Source organism: Populus alba, chromosome 14 (assembly GCF_005239225.2).
Source record: "Populus alba chromosome 14, ASM523922v2, whole genome shotgun sequence".
NCBI lineage: Eukaryota > Viridiplantae > Streptophyta > Magnoliopsida > Malpighiales > Salicaceae > Populus > Populus alba.
In genome coordinates, this window is record NC_133297.1 from 22781147 (window position 1) to 22801597 (window position 20451).

A 20451-nucleotide genomic window follows, 5' to 3' on the forward strand; every position below is an offset into this window, starting at 1 on the left:
ATTTAAAACATAAATAATTATATTTAGAAACTTAAGACTCGAAAACCAAAAACCTTGGTTCTTAATGAAGGAACCCATAGAATTGGGTGCTAACACACGACCCATTAAGTCTGGGTCTTGACATCGGTCTGAGGATAATCGGGTCCTAACTCCGGATCCAAGGGAATTGGGTCCTATCGTAAGACTCATTTTAATTGGGATTGGGTTAGAACACATGGCCCATTACCATTAAGTCCTGACGTAGGATCTATTTGAATGGTAAAAGTATAAATTATTGTTCTTATTATCATTAAAAATTTGAAATAAAATATTATTACCACTAAAGAAAAATCATATAATTAATTTGAAGGATAAAATTAAAAATTATTATTATTATTATTATTATTATTATTATTATTTTTATATGTGCTATCAATGTTATTATTTTTATTATAATTGAAGGTATTAATATTAAAAATAATATTATTTGTGTTATAAATATTAATATTTCTATTATAGTTTAAAGTATTAATATAAAAAAATATTATTGTTTGCGGTACAAATATTTTTATTTTTATTATAATTGAAAGTATTAATATTAAAAATAGTATTTTTTATGGTATAAATATTATTGGTTGCGGTACAAATATTTTTATTTTTATTATAATTGAAAGTATTAATATTAAAAATAGTATTATTTGTGTTCTAAATTTTATTATCTTTATTATAATTCAAATTATTAATATAAAAAATACTATTATTTGGGATATAAATATTATTATTTTTATTATAATTGAACTAATAATATTTAGAACACAAATTATAATATGTTTTATATTAATACTTTCAACAATAATAAAAATAATAATATTTATAAGGAAAATGATTATATTTAGAAACCTAAGACCCAATACCCTTGGGTCCTGACAAAGAACCTAAAAAAATTAAGTCCTAACGCAGGACCCATTAGCCTTGGGTCCTGTTGCTAGACCTAATAGTACTCGGTTCTGTTACAGGTGCGAAAAGTATTGGGTTCGAACACAAGACCCATGAGCCTTGAGTCCTGACGAGAACCTAAGAGAACTGGGTCCTGACGCTGGACCCATGAGCCTTAGGTCTTGCCAGAGTCTGCAGTTATGTGCACGGGTCTGGCTAAGTGCTTAGGGCTTGCCAGCCCTAATGCCAAGTGTCCACATCTCATGGTCTACAACCCTGCCAAAATTGAAACTGGCTATTTTCTCTTAAACCATTCTTTTAATGTCAAATGCATTCTAGTGAAAAGACAACCCCATTCCTTCTTTGTTGTCCTTGCAACTTTCTATGACAAAGATAGCTCTGTCATTACACTATTTCAATCCACAATGTTTTATGTCTAGGTAAACAGTAATAAGGACATTGAGCTCTTTTAGTATATTGCATAATTTAATATTGTGACACATTATATTTTTTAAAAGTATTTTAAATATATATATATATATTAAAATATTTTTTGTATTTTTAATATTAATATATATAAAAAATAAAAAATATTAGTTAATATTATTTTTTGAAACAAAAATATTTTTAAAAGACATCTAATTAAATAATTAAAGATAATTCGGGTGCACTCATTTTCCTCTCCCCGTTTCTTTCTTTTATTTTTTTATAAAGGGAAAACAAGAAAAAATCCGTGAGATTTTCTTGAGCAAATGCAATAAATAAATAAATAAAAGAATAAAAAGAAGAGAGAGAAGAAGCAGACATCTCACGTCGATAACATACATACTGCGATTATATAGTAGTACGAAAATATTTAACTACTGTCTTGTTCTGTGTACATACATACCGTATAGTATATAGCCATAGCCGGATCTTTTTTGTCTTCTTTATGGTAGCGGGTAGCGGGTAGCGAGTGAGAGAAGAGAAGGCGATGGATTATAGCAATGACAAGTAAATATCTAATTTCTATTTTACTGGGTTTATTTGGAAATGCAGTTTCTGTTTTCTGTTTTCTGTTTTTTGTTGGGACTAAAATGATGATGAGGGATGTGGGCTCTGAATGTATTGGTGGGTCATTCTATCTTCTGTTTTGGCTTTTGCTTTTTTACTGTATTTTACTTACTTATTGTCTAGTTATGCTAAATTTATAATGACATGCAACTTTACCTAAGCAAAGATTGTGGTATAATGTTATCATCTGGGCTAAGAGATCCAAAAGATGGTTATGTTTTTTTTTTTTTTTTTAATGCATGGTTAGGACTACACAACAATTTTGATCCAATTGCTGCAATTTTATGATGTTATTTCCTGCTGTTTGATGTTTGTTTTTATCGTGCTGCTGTATGTTCCATTTCGGGTTTGATTTTTGCTTGTGTGGTTTGTGATTATGCATTACTTTCACTGCTTAATTCGTTCATCTTAAACTGTGATATAGTTCACCAAATTTTCCTTGTGATTTTCTTATGCTTCTTGTTATGATGTTAGAAATGCGTGTGTGTAATTCTAAATTTGTTTTCTTCTTTGCATTGTGAAGTGGCAATGGGGAACATTGGGGCTGGCAACGTGACGAGCGCTGTCTTCAAAAACATTTCAATGGTGGTAAGTTGCTGCTGCAGTGCATCCTAATTTTCTCCCCAGAGAAGATATGTATTTCAGCACCTCGTGTTTTGATGAAACACCAAAAATAAATGAAGTTGCTGATGTATAGTTGCTCTTATTATTATTATTTTTTAATAGACATATCTCAATGTTTATGGGATGAAGTGACTCCGAACGGAGAAGATCTTTCCTACATGCTTGATGAGACAACTCCGTTTAAGGCTTGTGGTGATTTGGCTTACCATGTTGATCATGATGGTGGTGTTTTAGTTCCAACTTCCTTTTTTCCTTTATGGTAATTGATAGTTGCTGGTTATTCTATCTCATTTGTAAGAGTGGATTTTAGCTAACATGAACAAGGAACATGAAGAATGGAGGGGGGCTCACTTGCAATTAAAAAGGCGTCGGCTACAGTTTGACACTCAATTAGAAGATTCCCCCTTTTGTGATGAAGAAATAACTCCTGTATTCTTAAAATCAAATGTCAGTGCTGCTTATCTACCTACTCATGCCTAAAGCACGTTGTTATTTTTAATTTGGTTCTGCTATGTTGGGAGGTCTAAAGGCCCTTGGTATGGCATGAGATGTGGTCCTCTATCTCATCGGCCCTGTGCCTCCAACCCACTGAGATTTGAATTCAGGACTTCCAAGTTGGGATTCAAGCTTAAATAAACTGGAATTTTCCTTAGGAACACTGTGACCTGACTGATGATGGAAGAATGTGAAATTTGAATTTTATACTATACTAGTTTTTTGTTGTTGGTTATGAAACTCATACAATGTGTATCCATGCAAACCATTTGTGGGAGGTATGGTGATTAATCTTAGTTATCTGATGAAATGGGCATGGAGCTTTGAGAATATTGCCTACAATGCAGTTTTCAGATCTGTCTTAAATATCAGATTGAGCTAATTGAACATCTTTTCTTTCTTTGACCTCTTATTTTCCTATATTATTCATGAGGAGTATCAATGTGCACTCCATTTACTTCAGAGCACGGATTAGTCCCTTATATTCCCTTGTATTTGTATTGAATATTTCCATAATTTATGTTTTTGGTTCCATCTTCAGGAGACAAAAGAGTCACTTGAAGAAGTTTTCCCACAAGCATCACGGTGGGATTCTGCTTATCAAGGTTTATCTCTTTCAAAGTTCTGTTGCTAAAACAGATATGAACTTGAATATCCATGCTAGGCTTTCTAATCGCAGCGCGTCATATTTTTGTAGATATTTCTGCCTCCAGTTATAATGGCCTGGATCAGTCATCTGAGCGGTGGATCGCAGACTGTTTTAATGACTCGGAGATTCATTTTAGTCCCAACGATATGTATGCTTTGTTTGAACTTTAGACTTCTACACCTTATTACCCTACAACTACAATCTAATTGTTTTGTTATGTGAGAACCAGGAATCTCCCTGGAGCATCTGATATTCAAATTGATATTTCAGGTATATGAAATTAACTTTCTAGTTCAGAAAGTGTCCGAGTCCTTTTTTATTAAGCATTTAGGTGTCATGTACAGTGTATAAATGTTAGTTTGCTGCTGCAGATTTCTGCAATGACCCTCCTGAGTTTGAAGCTAATGTGGTTCAGAAGTGTGTTACTCGGACACCTCGAAATGTTGTTTTTAAAGGTCTCTCTATTCTCAAATATTCTTCTTGTTTTTTTTTTGCTTGTATATACTAAAGCTTAATATGTGCTATCAAATTATTTATTAGTATCCTTTGATGACTTGGAAGTATCTCTCCTTGAGGTCATTGAGTTTGATAATTTCTTGACTTTGTTCTGGTTTCTGTTTCCTTTTGGCCAACAAAGGAGGAAAAGCAAGATAAAGCATAGAAGTACCGTGCCACTATAACATTCATGGCTTTATTCTTAATGTTATTTATGCTTTGAAGATTACTGGATTTCTTTCCTTTTTTTTTTTTTTGAGATTTTTACTAATCAAAAATTGAAAAATAGAAAGTAATTATGCCTGGCTTTCTGTTTTTATACCCTCAGGTATGAAGTCCTTCATCCAGACACCCACTAAGTTAGCTATTTCTGTTGCCTATCCATTTGCTTTTATCAAACCTTGTGGGGTTCATGGAGATGTCACTTTGAATGAAATAAACCGGCGGATCCGCACTCCACCATCGAAAGCAAAGCTAAGGGATGAAGAACCCGTTGTTTATCCCATGTCCGCTTTTTCTGGGAACCCTGTTGTTGGCAAAACTAAAATTCGCACAGAAGGAGGGAAAGGAAACATCACAATTATGAGAACTAAAGGCTAATATGACAAGAGTCCCCTTTGTTCTACGGTAGAGTTTTTTCCTATGTTGTTCTCATCCCTTCAAGTACAGAAGTTCGTAGTGCTTTATTTTTTTGTTCATGCTGTTCTTGGAATTCATATATCACCTCATAGTGTTTATGCTTCCGGATAGCATTTTAGGTTTCTATGGCTGTTGTTCTATACATAGTTGCTTGGTTATTTCGACAAGTAAAAACTCCATGTTCTTTTGGCTTCGGAAATACCCTGTAAGTGCTTTCACTGGAATCCTTTAGATGTGCAAAGCTTTTGTACTGGACATGTGCATCAAGAACTGGAAGCTGTATTTAACATTGAGTGGAAGCACCACTTGTCTGATTTTGGTTGAAGCTGGATGCATTTTTCAAAGTTTTGGTCGGCCTCAAATATCATGATTCACTAATGTTCTTGACAAATCCATTTCTTTCTTTCGTGTTCTTGATCGATTTTTTGTTTGTTGCAGCGCCTGCACTTGGTTTTCTCTTGCATTAATTCTTGAACTTCGGTTTGGTAGAGTATTGTGCCAATATCAGTTTACCACCTTGGAGGAGTAACTTGGGATATCAGTTGACCATAATCATTCTCAGGAAGCAAATCTTGAATATCATTATTATTATTACGGAAAATTACAAAGCCTTCATGTGTTTGGAAACATATCATAGACAAACTATTAACAAAACATATGAAGCTAACTATTAACAAAACATATGAAGCGTGCGTGTTTCACGGTAACACTAGCCATAGTTTATTGTGTATTGCTATAATAAAATTATATTTTTGCTCGAGTAGAACAAAAAAACCTTGAGGGTGGGGTGTTTTGGTTTTTTCCACCAGCTCATTGGTTATTATAAAATTGTCATGGATATGTTAGTTTTTTCAAATACTTCTTTACATTAAGATAAAAAAATGTCGGGTTGTTGGGCAAGGGATTTTTTTTGTTTTCCCCTTCTTTATATAGAATTAAAACATGTTATTAACCTTAGAAAAAAAAAATATAAGGTTTGCATTCCAGGGTGCTTTTGTATTTTCACACACTTTTTTTTATATATAATTACCGAGATTAAGGAGATGTTTTTGTATTTTTTCATTTACATTTTATTTTTTATTTAAGAAAGCTATTAGCGCGTGCTTATTATGCACCAGCGAGTGGATGACGTCCACGCTATTTGGGTAGTGTGTGTGATGCCACTTGGTGCCCAAATATAACATTTCATCGTGTCTTTGGAAGCGTTATCGTGTCATCTTTCTCATGATGTGACGCGTGACAACGTATGATGATTGAATTATCACACGTGGTCATTTTTTCTTTTTCCCCTTTTATTGTTTTATGTCAGAGAAGTGCTCGACTGCCCTTTTTGTTTTTTCTTAATTTTAGTCATCATTCGTTATTTTGATTTAATATTTTTTTTTCTTATTCCTTTTATAAAGTCTTTTTTATTTTCAATTTAGCCCTTCAATTACAATTTTTCATTTATTTCTTTTCATTTTGGTCCTTATTCTTTTAATTTTTAATTTATTTATTGGCCTTTTTTGTTAAATTTTTATTGGCTTTCAATTTTATCCTTCAATCAAAGTTCTTTGTTTTTGTTTATTTAATTTCAATTCTCATTCTTTTGATGTTTTATTTTGTTCTTATTTTTTTTATATAAAAATTTTGATTGTTTTCAATTTAATTCTTCAATTACAATTTCTCATATGCTTTTTTTTTTTTTTTTTTTTATCTCAATCCTTATTCTTTTGATTTTTAATTTATTTCTTTGGCTCTTTTGTTAAAGTTTTATTGGCTTTCAATTTTATCATTCAATCAAAGTTTATGTTGTTTTATTTTTTCTAATTTGACCCCATTCTTTTCATTTATTTTTTCTTATGTTAAAGCTATTTTTCAATTCAATTTAACCCTTTAATTGATAATTTTTGTTTGCCTTCTATGTTTTTTTTTTTGTTTTTTTTTTTATTTTCACCCTCATTCTTTTAATTAAAAATTTTTCTTATATCTTTTTATGTAATTGATTTTTTTTTCTTGGTTTTATCTTTCGATATTTGATTTGTTAGGCATTCAATTTCATATTTTTTTTATTGGTAGCGTTTTCGATATGATGACCCGGGTCACGAATTTAAAAAGTTAATATCATTCGATTTTTTATTACTCATTTTGTTTTTACAATTTTATTGTTCTGCATTAATTATTTATTTTTTTATATTAGTTTTGTGATTATTTTTATAGATTTATCTTAATTTCATAATATAGTCTCGTAACATTTGACATTGATTCACTTTAAAATCCACTAAAAAAGAAGGGCATAAATGGATTAATGTACAAGCTACTTGCAATTAAAAATCTGAAACTATTCAAATTTTCTTAATAAAAGCCCAACATTAAAAACAAAAAGGCCCATCGGCGTCGTCTTCTTCTTCATGTATTGTAAACCCAGGCCCACTACTACACGCAGAGGGAGGGGGAGGGGGAGGGGGAGGGGAGGGGGAGGTCTCGCATAGTACCCCCTCGATTTGGAAAAGAAAGCACACGCACAAAAATACCAGATAGAACAAAAATAAAAAAATAATAATAAACGAAGGAAAAAAAGAAAACAAAGAACAGGATCAAAGGCAGAGAGAGGCAGAGTAAGTCGCTCTGATGGTTAAATTTCGAAGGTGTTGTTAAATTCTAGGGCAAATTTCATTTCGTTTTGATTTCCAAAGAACAAACCCCAGGAGAGAGAAAGAGTGCAATTCGGTGGTTACTAAAAGCCGTGCCCTAGCTTCTCAAATTTGTAATTCAGGTGATTATTGCTTTACTTTTTTCAGTGATTTTTGCTACTACTTTGGAAACCCTAGAGTTGGGGTGCAATGTTGGATTTTTGAGAATTGTGCGAAATTAGGGTTTTTTTGAGGCAATTCCTTTTTTGATTAAATGCTCAAGGATTTACGCGGTAAGTCATATCTGTATGCGTAAAGGTGGTGGGGAATTAATGCACTAACTGGTAAGCTAGTGGTTTTAAGTTATTGAATAGCTGCTGCCTGCTTGTGTGCGAATTTGAAACGACGTGGGTAATAATGTATTTTGGCACTGCTGCTTGCTTGTGTGTGAATCTGAAACGACGTGGGCACTACTGTATTTCGCCACTGCTGCTTATTTGCGTAGACATGCATGTTGTGGGAACTAAGTACATTTATTTGGTTGTTGTGTGATCATTAATTGCTTTGTTTTGCACACTTATGGATAATGTATTTGCTTCTTTTTAGAAACCTAACCTGTTTGAAATATATTGCTTGACTCACTGTGAATAATACACGTTTGCTTGTGGAAGTTTGGTGGGGCTTTGTGATGCTTGCAAAGGAGAATGGCATAGCAACTCTGCTGTATAATTGGCCATGGAAATCATTTGGTTGGGTTGATTACAAAAGATATTTCAGGGTTTATGGCTAGAAAAAGGGTCTTTAATTTTCAGGATTCTTGCTAGCAAAGAGAAAACTGTGTAATAGTTGGGAATGCATTCATGATGTGTCCATGCTTTATTTCTTGTGATTCCTTTGTTTTAAGCAGAGTTGAGATTGTTTAAAAAATTTCCAACTTTTTGTTGAAAGCTAGATTATTTTACAAGCTGATTTGCAAATGACATGTGTTATAGATTTGGAACAGCAAACTTTTTAGCTCTCTGTCTGACTTGCTTGAGTATTCATTTTTTATTTCTGTTTTGGACATTGGGGGAGCTATCATATGTTTTTCGACGTTCATGTTTCCATAGCATGATGCATTACTGTAAATTTTTCTAAAAGGATGTTCACTTATTTCCTTTTCTATTTTGGAGAAATAATTTTTAAGGTGCTGCACAGATCTAAATTCCTGCATCTTTTATTGCATGCAATACTTATTTACTGGGTCAGTTCAAGAACTCAAGCATTTTAATGTCTACATGCTTCCATGTAGCTTATCATGCTCATGGAATGAAGGGAGAATATATAATATTAAGACATCTTAATTTGACAGGATGATTACCTTTCTGATATAGATGGCCGGGTCTAATGCATTTACATTTTACTTTTGCTACGTACCATTGCTCCTTGAATTTTTGAATAAGCCATAATAAGATATCTAGACTAGCCCATCTATCTAATACACCTGCAACCTAATTTAGTCAAACCTTTGGACTTGAAAAGACTGATACACTTATACAAGAAGATCTATTCATCATGCATACGATGCTAATTTCGTTTTCATTTTACTTGGGGGGAAGTGCCTTTTCATTCTAGGCCACTCTTTTCTTCATTCTAATATTAGTCTTATGTCTAATCAAAGAATTCGACAGTTTTTTGAATTGATGGGAGGAGTACAGGCCTCTAGCTACTGAAGTGGGAATGCATGGATGTGGTCCAGGGTCTGCTCCCCTAGTAAATGCTGAAGTTGATTCCATGGGTGGGGTTGTTGATGGTGGAGTTGGTATTGGTATAAAAACCTCTCCACGGCAAGCAGCAATTGAGAAGGCTCATGCAGAACTTAGGTAACACTGGCATGCTTTTTTGTGTGTTTTACTATCAGTTTTTGTAATTTCTGCATTTCTTTTGCTACATGAGAAAAATATGTCCTAAATTTCTTGATATTGGCAACTACAATTTGATGTTAACAGACAAGAGTATGATGTTCGTGAGGAACGGAGAAGGGAGCTAGAATTTCTTGAGAAAGTATGGCAATTTAAGCTTTTTCTTGCTATTTTGAACCCTTTTATGTTTTTACCTCCCTTTTAAATTCTTCCTTACTTGCAGGGTGGCAATCCTTTGGATTTTAAATTTGTGAATTCAGCTTCGGTTAGTGTCCAGTCTACTTCACTCACAGATCATCATGTTGAACAGTTTGTTACTAGGTATATTCCTTTTGCTGTGGTGTTTGACTGACTTATAGTTTGCTAGTTGGCTAATGCTTCTCCTGCTTCAATTTTCCCTTCTCCATATTGTATTACAGTGAAGCCAAAGGCAATTTTCCACTGACAACATCACTTCACGGGGATTTTGTAGAAAGTAGTGGGAGACCAGGGGCTACTGCAGTTTGTGAGCCCAATAGTGCTGACAATTTTGATGGTGAAAATGAGTTACTTGAAGTTGAAAGGAAACCTACAAATCCTAGTAGAAGGAATAAAGTGACTCAATCAGAGCAGTCTTCACAGATGGATGGGACTCATAATGCCAAGGAGTCTGAAGATTCTGCTATTTTTCGGCCATATGCTCGAAGGAATAGGTCCAGACCAAACCGTGATAGTGCTCGATCAAGTTCAACTGATATTGTTCAGAGTTCAGGTGGTCATGGATCTTCCTTACCAGTTCGTGGGGGTGCAAGGGATGTGAAGGGTTTGGTAACTGAAACAGACAATCATAAAGACCAGAATATCACTTTAGTGTCTAACCCAAAGTCTCCAGCTTCAAATGGTATGGTTTCCCAGATTGAGGCTTCCAATACCCATTCAAACATGGAACTTGATTGTGTGCAGGCACTGAAAACAGTTGATAACCTGCCTGAATATAGGCTGGATGTTACAGAGTCCAATGTCTTGAGGGATAACCTGCATGATCAACCTTCAGAAGCTGATACTGAGAATGCTTCCAAGGAATGTGATCATGATGGAGGAAGAGAGCAGGTTATTTCTGCTGGTCCTGAAGGTCTACCTTGTGCTGAATCAACAAAGACTGAGAATGAAACTGGTCCAGGTCTGCTTAACGGTTTTAGTGACTTGAAAACAGATGGAAATGAAGGTCAAAATGGTAACACAGCAATGGGAACTAAAGGATTTGACTCAGAGTCCTCGTGCACCCAAAATAGCATAAGCTTGGATGTAAACAATGACAGTGATTTGTGTGCCAATTACAGAAATGATGATACCAATGAAATACTTTTTAAAGAACTATCAAAACTTGAAGGAACACAAAGTTTACTATCAGGTAATATGGGAAATGAAAAGAAAGAGACTAAGTCTATTGAACGTGTTACTGCCATCAATGATGGTTCTGTGCATCAAAACTACTCTGGCAATGATTCTACTGTCAAAAGTGAGGAAGAGATGAGAAGTTGTTCTCGCCCTCAAAATGAGGTGAAGTGTCATAATCTTGAAGGGGTGGAACAAAATGACCATGTAGCACCTGAGGCTGATATAAAGGCGGGCAAGATGTTGGCTGACGGTTCCAATTCCAACAGAGAAAGCATTTACCCCAGTGGTCCCCAGGGCTTTAAGGATCCATCTATTCAGGAGCTTCACCACCTTATTTTGTTAGATAAAAAATCTTCTGCGGCCCTTGACCCACAATCTTGTTCTTATACTCAATTGAAATTGGTAGACAAGGCTCATGAAGATTCTGTTTTGGAAGAGGCACGGATTATCGAGGTTGTTCCTTCATACTATCTCTTAAACATACAACATCTATTTCTTCAAAAAGCTTTTAAAAGAACTGACATAGTTTGGCTTGCAGGCTAAGCGGAAGAGGATTGCTGAATTATCTGTTGGAACTGTGCCCTCAAAGAGTAACTGGAAATCTCACTGGGATTTTGTCCTTGAAGAAATGGCATGGTTGGCAAATGATTTTGCACAGGTCTGACTTTTTATATAAGGAATTTCTTGCTCAATTGTTTTTTTTCCCTCGTGAAGAATTTATCTTGTACATTTAAGAACTCACTATTAGTGCCTATATTTAACTTCATCTCTATTTAAGCTTTGTTATTTATTCTATTTCCTCATAGGAGCGTCTCTGGAAGATGACTGCTGCTGCTCAAATATGTCGCCATGTTGCTTTTACTTCTAGATTGAGAGTTGAGGAACAAAAGCAGCATCTGAAGCTAAAAAAAGTTGCTTATAGTCTGGCTAAGGCTGTCATGCAGTTCTGGCATTCAATGGAGGTGTATCTAAGTAACAATTGTCAAAGTTTTGGTTCAAAGAATGGCAAGCATGAGTCGATAATCTTTTATGGGAATGAATTTTCTGTCAACAAGTTTGGAGAAATTGATAAGGTGCTAGCAATGTTTGGAAACCACCTTTTCCATACTCATCTATTTAACCGCCTGGAATTCATTTTTCCTTTGTTTTTTTTCTTTCAATCTATAGTATTTCCACTTTCGCAAAACTTTTCACTTAATTGAAATGCACTTTATCTGATAAGTGGAGATATTATTTATTCCACACACACACACACACACAAAGACAGCTTTGGATCAAATTCATTTTCCTTCGGATATTGATAACATAAAATGAATATGCTCTCAATGGAGTTTAGAACTGCATTAATTTTCAGAAATGTTATGATTTTCATCCTATTTGTACCAAGTATTGACCCATTCTGAACATTTTGTTCATGAGCAGGCGGCATGCAAAGAGTTAGAGATACAAAAGCCTGTCAAAAACATTGCCCATGCCATTCATGGATATGCTTTAAGATTTTTGAAATATAACAGCTCGCCAGTTCCTTCCCTTCAAGAAGTACCAGCAACTCCTGACAGAATAGCTGATTTAGGCATGATGGACATTTCATGGGATGATCACCTCACGGAAGTATGCATACCTACCTTCTTTATGTTTTTAAATCTGTTGTCTTGTTTATGTTTACCAAAGCCATCTCCTTTTGATCTCTTAGATGCATGCCTGGTGTGTTTTACTCTAACCTTGTTTGCACATAAATCACTCATTATGCATTCAACTTTTTATTTGCAGGAAAGCCTGTTCTATGCAGTTCCCTCAGCTGCCATGGCAATGTACAGATTGTCCATTGAATCTCATATCATGCAAAGTGAGGTAATTAAAATATTTTGAAAGCTTTGGAACATGTTCTTGGTTTTCTCTATGCTTGAAAGACATACAGTTTGACAAAATTTAGAAAGAATACCAGAGAATGACTTCTAGCGGGTGAAGTTGGCTTGGCACTTGATGCTTGTAAACTACAAACTGTTGATTTTTTCCCTCATCATGTTGTTTTCAAGTTTGTTCCATCTTAATCTTGCTTATTTGTTGAACTTTGTTATTCTTCCAGAAAACTCACAATAACATGCAGGATGAGGTTGATACATCTATGTATGACACTCCAGCAGGTAATGCTAAATGTACTTTATCTACTAGTTCCTTGTTGATTGAATTTGTTCTCTTTCATTGGTTCATTCCCAAATTTCAGACTTTCAATGTCATGACAATGCATATGATGAGGAAGAAGAAACACATGCCTACTATATGCATGGCGTCTTTGAAGGTATCAAGCAAGGAAAGCATGACCAGAAGAAATGGAAAAGCTTCACAAAGTCACCCTCTGCAAGATCATATGATCTGGCAACTGATTCACCTAATGGACACTGTGCCACTGGGCCTCAACAAAATGTATTGAAGGGGAAAAGACCTGCTAATAATCTTAACATTGGCTCAATTCCAACAAAACGCATGCGTACTGCTTCTAGGCAGAGGTTTACAAGTCCTTTTACTTCTGGAACCACTGGGGTTCTACCCCAGGCTCCAATGAAGACAGATGCGTCAAGTGGAGATACTAATTCTTTTCAGGATGACCAGAGTACTTTGCATGGCGGATCACAAATACAAAAAAGTGTGGAGGTTGAGTCAGCTGCAGATTTTGAAAGGCAGTTACCATATGACTATGCCGAGACGTCAGAAAAACTGAAGAAGAAGAAGAAAGAAAAACATCTGGTACCTAGGAATTCTCATAGTTCAGCTGGTGCTGGGGGCTTAGTTTATTTTAATAAAGTCTGGGTGCTTTCTAAAGTGGTTTTCTTTGTAATGCTTGTTGACTAGCACCATTTTTGCAGGGTTCTGCTTATGAGCAGGGCTGGCAGCTGGATTCCACTGTTCATAATGATCAGGTGATTTGAATTTTTTTAGGTTTGGATGTTAGATATAATTTTTCATTTTTTTTAAGCAGAAAATGTGTAGTGTCATTAATTTAGAATTTCAGCATGCATTTTGGTCTAGAGAATTTTAAAAAAATGTTTGGTGTTCCTGGAGAGAGCACTGTATGAATTAAAGTACGACTTCAATTGCTAAGGAGCCATGTAATCACCATTTTAATAAAATTATGGCCGAAGAAAAGCAGACACTAGTCATAATTGATGCAAAATATGACAGAGAACCTTGCAGTGATGTGTCAAAACATGATCATTCGCTCAATGCTTGTTGCTTTTGGGGTGTAAAACAATCTTGGGCAGAAGCACTTTTAAAATGTGGAATCATATATTGAGTTTGTTGACTGCAAAAGTCACTGATAAACTGAACTTGAGAGATTATGAGTATTAGCTTCTGCTAGTTAAAGTTGCATCCAGTTCACAGATGACAATGTTGGTCAAGTTCTCTCTAAAAGAATTAACACTTTTCCTAACTTTGCCATTTCTGCTGGGTATTGGGATGGGGGAGTAGTTATGGTAAGTCTTTTGATGGAAAAACTGGTAGAGAACACCACGTTGACCATACTTTCTATTAAATGAATGATATGAACAAATTTATAATGAGTTTATGTAACTTTTCTGGTATATTGTTAGTGCATTTATTTATGTAGTGTAAGCACTTGAGTGATCAATGTTTTCTTTTGTCTAATCTTCTGTCTACCAAATTTGCGTTATAAAAGCTATTTTCTAAACACTAATTTTTATACTGGTGCTTTTCTACTAGCAGAGGGATAATTTCAGAAAGAGACCAGAGAGTCATCATTTTGACTCTAATGGAACCAGTGGTAAAATCCCATTCATCTCATATTATTTTAATAGTGATTTGACAGGTATACATATTATTTCACGTTCCTCTTCATCCTTGACACTTTGAAATATCTTCTTTAAGGTTTATATGAGCAACATGCTGCAAAGAAGCCAAAGATAATGAAGCAATTGCTAGATAATACTTTTGACAGCATGGTGCAAATGACTGGGTCCATCCCATCCCCAGCCCTTTCCCAGATGAGTAAGATGTCAAACACAAATAGATTCATCAAATTGATTGGTGGGAGGGAACGAGGAAGAAAAAATAAATCAATGAAGGTACTCCCTGGTGAAGTTGTAGTTGACCATGTGCCATATGATCTCAACTCATCACTGTTTTCTTAGATATATCTTTCTTTGAGTTTGAGCATTTGATTTCCTGTGCAGATGTCTGCTGGGCAGCCAGGTTTTGGAAGTCCTTGGTCACTTTTTGAAGACCAGGTTGCTTTTCCCTTGGTGTCTTTCTTGAATCTGTTCTTTGGTTGCTAAAATTCTGATCAAGTACTTGAGACTTCTTTGTTCTGCTTCTTCAGGCTCTTGTTGTTCTTGTGCATGACATGGGTCCTAATTGGGATCTTATAAGTGATGCTATCAACACCACTGTTCAATTCAAGGTACATAAGATATTTTCATCTATCAATTTTTACCTCTTTGTTTGGGGATGCATATCAGGTCACTACACAATAGTGTCTACTGTCTACAATGTTTCATAGCTGGTAAAAATCTATCTCTTCCTTTTTCCCTACATTAGTAGTTTTCACTTTTCAGATGGTGAAGCATCTCCCCCCCCCCTCCACCCCTCTTTGTTTTTTCTGCTGAAAATTGCATATATTGGCACTTGCCCAACTTGTCCAGTGTATATTTCGCAAGCCTAAAGAATGCAAAGAACGCCACAAAATCTTAATGGATAAGGGTGCTGGTGATGGGGCTGATAGTGCTGAGGATTCTGGATCTTCTCAATCCTACCCGTCAACTTTGCCTGGCATTCCAAAGGTAAGGTTTCTAATGTTGTGTCCTTTTCTGACCTGAAACTCTATGCTTGCTTTTGTAATTTTAGCCATGTACCATTGAGCTTAAGCTTTGCTACCCTGACAGTCTTGACTGTTCTGTATTGCTGTATTTTAAGCAGGGCAGTGCCAGACAGTTGTTTCAACATTTGCAAGGGCCAATGCAAGAGGATACCCTGAAGTCTCATTTTGAGAAAATTATCATGATTGGGAAGAAGTATATTTACAAAAGGAGTCAGGTTTGTTTGTCACTCAAAGTGTAGCTGTATCTGTGCTGATCATGTCATGTTGCTAGTTCTCAGAAGCCCAACCTAACACTGTTTTATACCTTCCATTCAAATAAATCCAAACTCTATTTACCCGTCTTTATACCAAAATTTATTTGCCAGCTGAAAGATATATCAGGCTTCACTTCTTTTCTCAATTTTCTACCATGTTTTTTTTCCCTGATATTCCATTCTTTTGAGATTGTTACAGAATTTGAGGACATGTTCCTTGTGGCAGCTGTATAAAGTAGAATTGTTACCTACCCCGGGAAAAAACCTGACTGAACATTTTGTATCTGAAAGCATTACAATCATGCTTTGTTTATGATTTTCCTATTGCAAAATACTTTCGTGACTGATTTTAATTGCTGTATCTTGTGAAGAATGAAAACCAGGATCCTAAGCAAATAGCAGCAATTCACAATTCTCATGGTATTGCTCTCTCCCAAGTTTGCCCAAACTTAAATGGAGGTGTCCTAATGTAAGTTTTTATTCTTCGGTGCATATCTATGGTCTAGCCTGTGGTGTTCAGCTTATCACTATACATCCAGCTTCATTACTTTGCAATTTCTATCTTCTTACTTTTCCTGGAATGTATATCATGCCTTTTGTCTTGTACAAGAAATTGAATATTACTTTACTTTATTGTTTGGATGAAGGCCCCTTGATCTCTGTGATCCAAGTGCTTCAAATCCAGATGTTCTTCCCATTGTGTATCAAGGTTCACATGCTAGCAATTTGGTAATGCTAAATCAAGGTGCTATAGCATCAATGCTTCCTACGTCTGGCGCAAGCTCTTCTCTGCAAGGTTCTTCTGGTGTGGTTCTTGGCAGTAACTCATCATCACCATTTGGTCCCCTTAATGCACCTCTCAGGTAGTATGCTATTTTATATCTTCACATTATCATTGTGTTTTTAATCAAATTGTGATTTTTCAAACTTTGATTTTGGGTCGTCATATTTAATCTCAGAGATGGTAGATACAATGTTCCAAGGACATCCTTACCAGTTGACGAGCAGCAAAGAATGCAACACTACAATCAAATGTTACCTAATAGAAACTTGCAGCAGTCTAACTTGTCTGTTTCTGGGGCTCTTTCTGGAGCTGATCGTGGTGTTCACATGCTACCAGGTGGAAATGGTATGGGCATAATGCCAGGGATGAACAGAAGCATGCCACTCCCAAGGCCAGGATTTCAAGGAATAGCCTCACCATCAATGCTGAATCCAGGCAATTTGCTTTCTCCCAATATGGTTGGGATGCCAAGCCCTGTAAATATGCACTCTGGAACTGGTTCTGGTCAAGGGAACTCGATGAGACCTCACGAGGCTATGCATTATATGAGGGTAAATACTAAATCTTTGTCTACATATGCACTCCATCTCTATCTTCTCCCCCTCTCCTCCCTCCTTCCCCCTCTCTCTGTATGCTCATGCATGCGATTGCATTGCTCTTGACTGAGGCTGTTTCATTAACTTTTGCATTATATGTCTTTTAAAGTTAATAGCTTTATGCATTACACAAAGTATTCATTGCAGTTACATGACATTCTAGACCACGGGTCATTACAACTCTGATCTGGTGTGATAAGCTTTCTGCTGCTGGTATTTGCAATTTTACTTTTCTTTTCCTGTGGAAATCAACATCTTGATGTTATGGTATATGTTCATACGTGTTTCATTGGCATCACTGCATTATAGTGATCAGTACTTCTATATTATATGACAACATATTATATTTTTGCCTTAGCTTGGCCGTAACCCTGAGCATCAAAGACAAATGAAGGTACCAGAGCTTCAGATGCAGGCAACACAAGGGAACAACCAAGGAATTCCTGCCTTCAATGGGTTGAGTTCTGCTTTTGCTAATCAGATGGCCACTACGCCAGTGCAGACATATCCAGGCCATCCCCAGCAGCAGCATCAAATATCCACACAACAGTCCAATATATTGAGCAATCCTCATCATCCCAATCTTCATGGCTCCAACCATACTACAGGTTCACAGCAGCAAACATATGCAATGCGCAAAGAAAGGAAAATGCAGCAGCAGCTTCTCCAGCAGCAGCAGCTTGCTGCATCTAGTGCTTTGGTGCCCCATGCCCAACATCAATCCCAACTTCCCATAACATCAACTATGCAAAGCAGTTCTCAGATTCCATCACCAACTGCATCGCAGCCATTGTCACCACCCCCTCAAACTCCACCTTCCCCAATGACTCCCATTTCAATGCAGCAGCAACAGCAGCAGAAACATAACTTGCCACATAATGCTGTCAGCTGGAATCCCCAAACTGTTTCCAGCGGGTTGACCAATCAGATGGGAAAGCAACGCCAACGGCAGCCACAGCAGTTCCAACAATCTGCTCAGCATCACCCTCAACAACGACAACACTCACAGTCTCCACAGCAGGCTAAACTCTTGAAGGGTATGGGAAGAGGGAACATGGTGGTGCACCAGAACCTCTTGATTGATCATTCTCCTTTGAATGGCCTTGCTGTTCCTCCAGGAAACCAAGGTGCAGAGAAAGGAGAGCAAATCATGCACTTGATGCAGGGTCCGGGCTTGTATTCTGGGCCTGGGTTAAGTCCAATTCAGTCGTCTAAACCACTGGTTTCTTCACAATCCCTGAACCATTCTCAGCCACAGCAAAAGTTATATTCTGGCTCAACAAACCCTTCTTCAAAACCACTTCAGCAAGTGCCTTCCCATTTGGATAATAGTGTTCAAGGCCAGGTTCAACCAGTACTCTCTGGTCAAGCACTAGCGGCCACTCACCAAAACACTCCAGTTATGTTCCCTAATCATCAGCATCTGCAACCACATCTACAGCCACACCAGAAGCAGGTTAGTCAACCTCAACCAGCTGTTCAGAGGATGCTTCAAAAGAATCGTCAGGTGAATTCTGATCTGGCAACTAAGCCTCAAAATGATCAGAGTCATACTGATCAGCAAACTCCAAACATCTCCCAGACAGGAACAAGAACATCCACAGTGACAACCCAGGGCTGTAATGATACAGCTAATGTGGCACCAGTTGTCTCTTCTGCCCCTGCGATACAGTGGAAATCATCAGAATCACCCTTGCATGATTCTGGCATGGAAAATTCAGCCTCTCAGGAAGGTCCTATTGGTAGCCCATCTCTTACATGTGCAACTGGGAGTGAGCCAGCTGTCAGCCTAGGTTCAGTCCACAGGCAGTTATCAGGAGGTTTGCCCATGAATGGCCATAATGGTGGAGCACAGTGGCAGCACAAACAACCACAACAATCAACAGCCTTACCACCCCCATGCCAACAACTGTTGCAGCCACAAGAACAAAAGTCACAGCAAGAACAACAACACTCACCTCAACCGCTGCCACCACCGCATCCGTCTCAGCTGTAGACACAGCAACTTCAATCAGTACAAGGCAGTTTACATATCAGGCCAAGCAATTCTAGTCTGGAATGGAGCAATTTGGTGGATTGTGCAGTTCAGGAAGCAGTCAGTGCTTCTGGGGTCGGGTTTGCATGCCCTTGTGACAGCTGTGTACAGGTAGATTTGGCTTCTCTTTTTTGTTTCCCACTCAGTTAAGCTGCAGATTCTGATCGACTCTGATAGGATATCATTGCATTCACATTAACTTTTTGGTTGTTACCATCAAGCAAAATTCTCTGATTCTACTAGCTGTATCCTATGATGCGGGCAGTTCAGTTGTTTTAGTAAAGATGAGCAGAGATTAATTGTCATGAATTTCATGCAGATGAAGCTGGTTACCTTGCAGCAGGGGCATTGCAAGATGAGAAGAGGTGGCTTGTCATTTCCAGATTCTGTTAGCAAAGAGATCTCTTCGGGCCATTTTTTTTTTGTTCTTTTTTATTTTTGGGTTTTTTGGGGAAATCTTGTAAATTACCACTGGTGTAGAGCTTTGGGAAGATGGAGACAGATATAGAGATGTGTACAGGGTCTCATCTCCCCATTTCTTGTACCTATCCCCACCTTTTTGTCTGGTTTCCCCACTTCTGTGCAGAGGGGGCCCGTTTATTTTTGTTTGTGCCCCAGTAGGTTAGTGCATGTATCCTTTACACACACTTCCATTGTTATGGGCAAAGCCTTTGAGAAGTTTTGTGAATACACGGTCCACGCAATTAGAATGGGAATCACTCTCTGCCATGGTACCTATCAACATACATGAACTTGCTTCTTCCATATGCAGCAAGCCTTGATCCATCTCCTGCTGTACATATTGAAATTGGCGTTTCTGTTCATCAGAAGGCTTAACTTTGTTTTTACACCCTTGATTACAACAGTTGTGATCACCGAGGTTGCTGTAGATGGCAATGAAGTCTAAAGTGGTTTGCTTTAAGAAATGCAAATCGCCTTCCCTCCCTTGTTCTTGGTTACAAGAGCAAATTGTATTTGTACAGCACAAACTAGGACATTCTTTGGCAGCATCTTTTTGGAGTTTTGATACTCTTCCAAGTCCTCGTTCCGAAATTGTTTTGGCGCCTTCCACTATACAACGGTCAATTTTTGTCCCCTTTTTTTTTTTATATATATTATATATATATATATATATATTTTCTTTCATTTGCTTATTATTTTATTGTAATATTTGTAACAGTGGACAAT

At 36.7% G+C, this 20451-nt stretch overlaps 2 protein-coding genes across 12 annotated transcripts; both read left to right on the forward strand.

Annotated features, from left to right (window-relative positions):
* The first annotated feature begins 1628 nt into the window (after positions 1 to 1628).
* On the forward strand, positions 1629 to 5855 carry LOC118039421 (protein XRI1). Of its 7 annotated transcripts, XM_073404361.1 has the most exons (10): positions 1629 to 1908; positions 2492 to 2556; positions 2695 to 2814; positions 2903 to 3039; positions 3629 to 3692; positions 3785 to 3884; positions 3966 to 4006; positions 4108 to 4191; positions 4560 to 4858; positions 5309 to 5855. In XM_073404361.1, the coding sequence occupies exons 1-9, from the start codon at positions 1889 to 1891 to the stop codon at positions 4829 to 4831; spliced, it is 903 nt and encodes a 300-aa protein (XP_073260462.1). In that variant the 5' UTR covers positions 1629 to 1888; the 3' UTR covers positions 4832 to 4858; positions 5309 to 5855. The 7 variants fall into 7 exon arrangements, with proteins under 7 accessions (XP_073260462.1, XP_034902003.1, XP_034902002.1 ...); XM_035046112.2 differs by lacking the exon at positions 5309 to 5855 and having other exon boundaries at positions 1630 to 2025; positions 4560 to 5195; XM_035046111.2 differs by lacking the exon at positions 5309 to 5855 and having other exon boundaries at positions 1630 to 1908; positions 4560 to 5195.
* Positions 5856 to 7288: 1433 nt separating this feature from the next.
* On the forward strand, positions 7289 to 19951 carry LOC118039422 (chromatin modification-related protein EAF1 B). 5 transcript variants are annotated; one of them, XM_035046118.2, is made up of 23 exons: positions 7289 to 7625; positions 9143 to 9344; positions 9471 to 9525; positions 9607 to 9704; positions 9803 to 11213; positions 11299 to 11418; positions 11567 to 11833; positions 12183 to 12371; positions 12531 to 12611; positions 12847 to 12904; positions 12985 to 13505; positions 13625 to 13678; positions 14481 to 14541; positions 14646 to 14842; positions 14951 to 15004; positions 15097 to 15177; positions 15419 to 15556; positions 15690 to 15809; positions 16220 to 16317; positions 16496 to 16711; positions 16808 to 17183; positions 17587 to 19374; positions 19583 to 19951. In XM_035046118.2, exons 2-22 carry the CDS (start codon positions 9202 to 9204, stop codon positions 19222 to 19224), a joined length of 5976 nt encoding a protein of 1991 aa, XP_034902009.1. In that variant the 5' UTR covers positions 7289 to 7625; positions 9143 to 9201; the 3' UTR covers positions 19225 to 19374; positions 19583 to 19951. The 5 variants fall into 5 exon arrangements, with proteins under 5 accessions (XP_034902009.1, XP_034902010.1, XP_034902012.1 ...); XM_035046119.2 differs by having other exon boundaries at positions 9153 to 9344; XM_035046121.2 differs by having other exon boundaries at positions 9153 to 9344; positions 15693 to 15809.
* Positions 19952 to 20451: the final 500 nt, after the last annotated feature.

What these genes read in the sequence shown, in the direction of transcription:
- LOC118039422 (XM_035046118.2), top strand. Translation starts at nt 9,202, where the DNA reads ATGCATGGATGTGGTCCAGGGTCTGCTCCCCTAGTAAATGCTGAAGTT. An exon ending in GAAAAAATAAATCAATGAAG is followed by an intron (nt 14,843 to 14,950) that starts GTACTCCCTGGT and finishes TTTCCTGTGCAG; the next exon opens with ATGTCTGCTGGGCAGCCAGG. An exon ending in CTTTGCCTGGCATTCCAAAG is followed by an intron (nt 15,557 to 15,689) that starts GTAAGGTTTCTA and finishes CTGTATTTTAAG; the next exon opens with CAGGGCAGTGCCAGACAGTT.
- LOC118039421 (XM_073404361.1), top strand. Translation starts at nt 1,889, where the DNA reads ATGGATTATAGCAATGACAA. An exon ending in ATGGATTATAGCAATGACAA is followed by an intron (nt 1,909 to 2,491) that starts GTAAATATCTAA and finishes TGCATTGTGAAG; the next exon opens with TGGCAATGGGGAACATTGGG. An exon ending in TCGAAATGTTGTTTTTAAAG is followed by an intron (nt 4,192 to 4,559) that starts GTCTCTCTATTC and finishes TTATACCCTCAG; the next exon opens with GTATGAAGTCCTTCATCCAG.